We start from the raw sequence: 2368 nt of genomic DNA, 5'->3' as shown, positions 1-2368 counted from the left end.
CTCCACACATTAAAGAGGAGCAGGAGGAGCTGTGGAGCCGTCAGGAGAAACAGCAGCTTGAAGGGCTGGAGGAGGCTGATATCAAGTTCACACTCGCTTCTGTCCCTGTGAAGACTGAAGAAGACGATGAAGACAAAGCTCAGTCCTCACAGCTTCATCAAAGACAAACTGAACAGATGGAAACAGAAGCTGATGGAGAGGACTGTGGAGGACCAGAACCAGACAGGAACTCGCATCCAGATAGTCCTGTACAACCGGTTATTGAAGGCGAGACTTCACATTCAACAGAAACTGAGAGTGGTGATGAGACTCCACATTTCTCGGCTTCTGAGACTGATTACAAAAGAGATTTGGAGGAGACTCAGGAACCTCAGTCAGGTTTAAACTCTCTGAAAAACAGTGAATCACCAGTTAGCTCCTCTGAATGTGCCGGAAGCTTCGACCACAAGAAACATCTGCAGGAAGAAACTGAAATCCAAACAGGAGAGAAACCATTTAGTTGCTCCGTCTGTAGTAAAACATTCTCTCGAAAGTACTACCTAACGACTCATATGAGACTTCATTCAGAGGAAAAATGTTTCAGCTGCCCAGTTTGCAAAGTTAAGAGCAATTGCAAAAGCAATTTGGTCAAACACATGAGAATCCACACAGGAGAGAAACCATTTAGTTGTTCATTTTGTAGTAAAAGATTCGCAGAAATGGGCCACCTGAAACAACACTTGAATATTCACACAGGAGAGAAACCATATAGCTGTTCATTTTGTAGCGCTAGATTCGCTGCCCAGCCAAATCTGAAACGACACATGGTTGTCCACACAGGAGAGAAACCTTTCAGTTGTTCACTGTGTGGTAGAAGATTTGCACACAATGGAGATATGAGACGACACTTGCTTGTCCACACAGGAGAGAAACCGTTCAGTTGCTCAGTTTGTGGTAGAAGTTTCACGCAAAAGGGAACTCTGAAACTACACTTGCTTGTCCACACAGGAGAGAAACAATTTAGTTGCAGCGTTTGCGATCGAAGATTCGCTCGGCTCGCAAATTTCAAAAGACACAAGTGTGTCGGTGAGAGCAGCAGTAATGAGTGAAGCTGCAGAGATCATTATTACGGCTATTTTTTTCCAGCAGTGTTTTTTATTGAGATCAAGGCTACATAAAGACTCACAGGGTCTGACTAAAAAAAAAAAATCTTTGCTCTGCATACTTAAAAAAATCCATGTTCATATGATAACACTTTTCAAACGATTCTCGTGTACATGGATCCACAAAAACAACCGAAAAGCGGCTAGATGGCTAAATGTGGCCGTGATGTCATCGTTGGCACAGGATACGTGCATCACCAGTTTACAAAGCGACAGAAGAGGAAGCATTTTCAAGAGATTACACTCTGGATCCCAGTTTCAAAAGTCTGTTTTCAGGCCCCCAAAACGCCAAGACCACCTAGCGGCAGACAAACGGTAAGCACATGAGCAGCAAGACCTCCGACTTTATTCTCTAGTTTCCATGAAATAACAAAAAGATTCAAAGACAAATCTATAAAGTTTTAACAGTCAATTGAGGCTCTATGTATTTTAAATTGCAAACTTTGCTCGGAATAAATACGTTAAATCAAGAAGTTAGTTACGTTGGATCTCAAATTATTTTAATTTTATTTTAAATGTTCGTCCATATGAAGTTACTTAAATTTTCACCAGTTCAAATATTTTCAATGCTTTGATCAAAATGAATTAGATTTTTTTTTTTTTTTTATAAACAGTGTGAACATGCCTCACTGGAAAACCCAAAAAGTATGTATTTAAATACAGAAAAAATCAAACACATTTTAAACCAAAAGAACAGTTTATTCCATTGATATCAGGATTCAAACAAGTGATGGGATGTACAGTATAAGTACATGTACACATTTACTGCAATTTAGTCTGTAAATAAAATACCTTGTAGTTGCCAGAGACGATATTCTTGTTATTTGTTGTTTATTTAAACATTTTTGTTTTATATATACAATTGTATGTCTCCTCTGTGTTAAATCAAAAGCCAAAAAATAAAGTTATATACAAAAATACCATCTAGTTTTGTGTTGACCTGCCCAGTGACCTCCTCTCCTGTCATTTGTCAGCAGCAGGGTTTATAAAATGCATTTTTAATACATCTTCCAAACCTGCAGGCTCGCCAGATTTTTACAAAGAAACTTGGGTTCCAAACCTGCAACTTTTTTTTATTATTTTTTTAAATGTTGGCATTTTTTTTTTTTTTTTTACACAAAGGTTCAGGCTTAGCTCCCCAGAAACGCCACTGATCTCTGTCAAGTAACCGAAATGTGATTTTATGATTTCAAGATGCTGCTCAAATCATGAGGTCTCAGTAGTAA

The 2368-nt window shown here is 38.7% G+C and overlaps 1 protein-coding gene across 1 annotated transcript; it reads left to right on the top strand.

Annotated features, from left to right (window-relative positions):
• The first annotated feature begins 14 nt into the window (after window positions 1–14).
• Window positions 15–1614, top strand: LOC121965598 (gastrula zinc finger protein XlCGF8.2DB-like). Its single transcript, XM_042515733.1, has one exon. It carries the CDS (start codon window positions 177–179, stop codon window positions 1086–1088), a length of 912 nt encoding a protein of 303 aa, XP_042371667.1. The 5' UTR covers window positions 15–176; the 3' UTR covers window positions 1089–1614.
• Window positions 1615–2368: the final 754 nt, after the last annotated feature.

The sequence above is a fragment of the Plectropomus leopardus genome, unplaced genomic scaffold (genome assembly GCF_008729295.1).
Source record: "Plectropomus leopardus isolate mb unplaced genomic scaffold, YSFRI_Pleo_2.0 unplaced_scaffold20804, whole genome shotgun sequence".
NCBI classification, from domain to species: Eukaryota; Metazoa; Chordata; class Actinopteri; order Perciformes; family Serranidae; genus Plectropomus; species Plectropomus leopardus.
The sequence above is the reverse complement of the archived record's forward strand: the minus strand, read 5'-3'. Positions and strand labels throughout refer to the sequence as shown.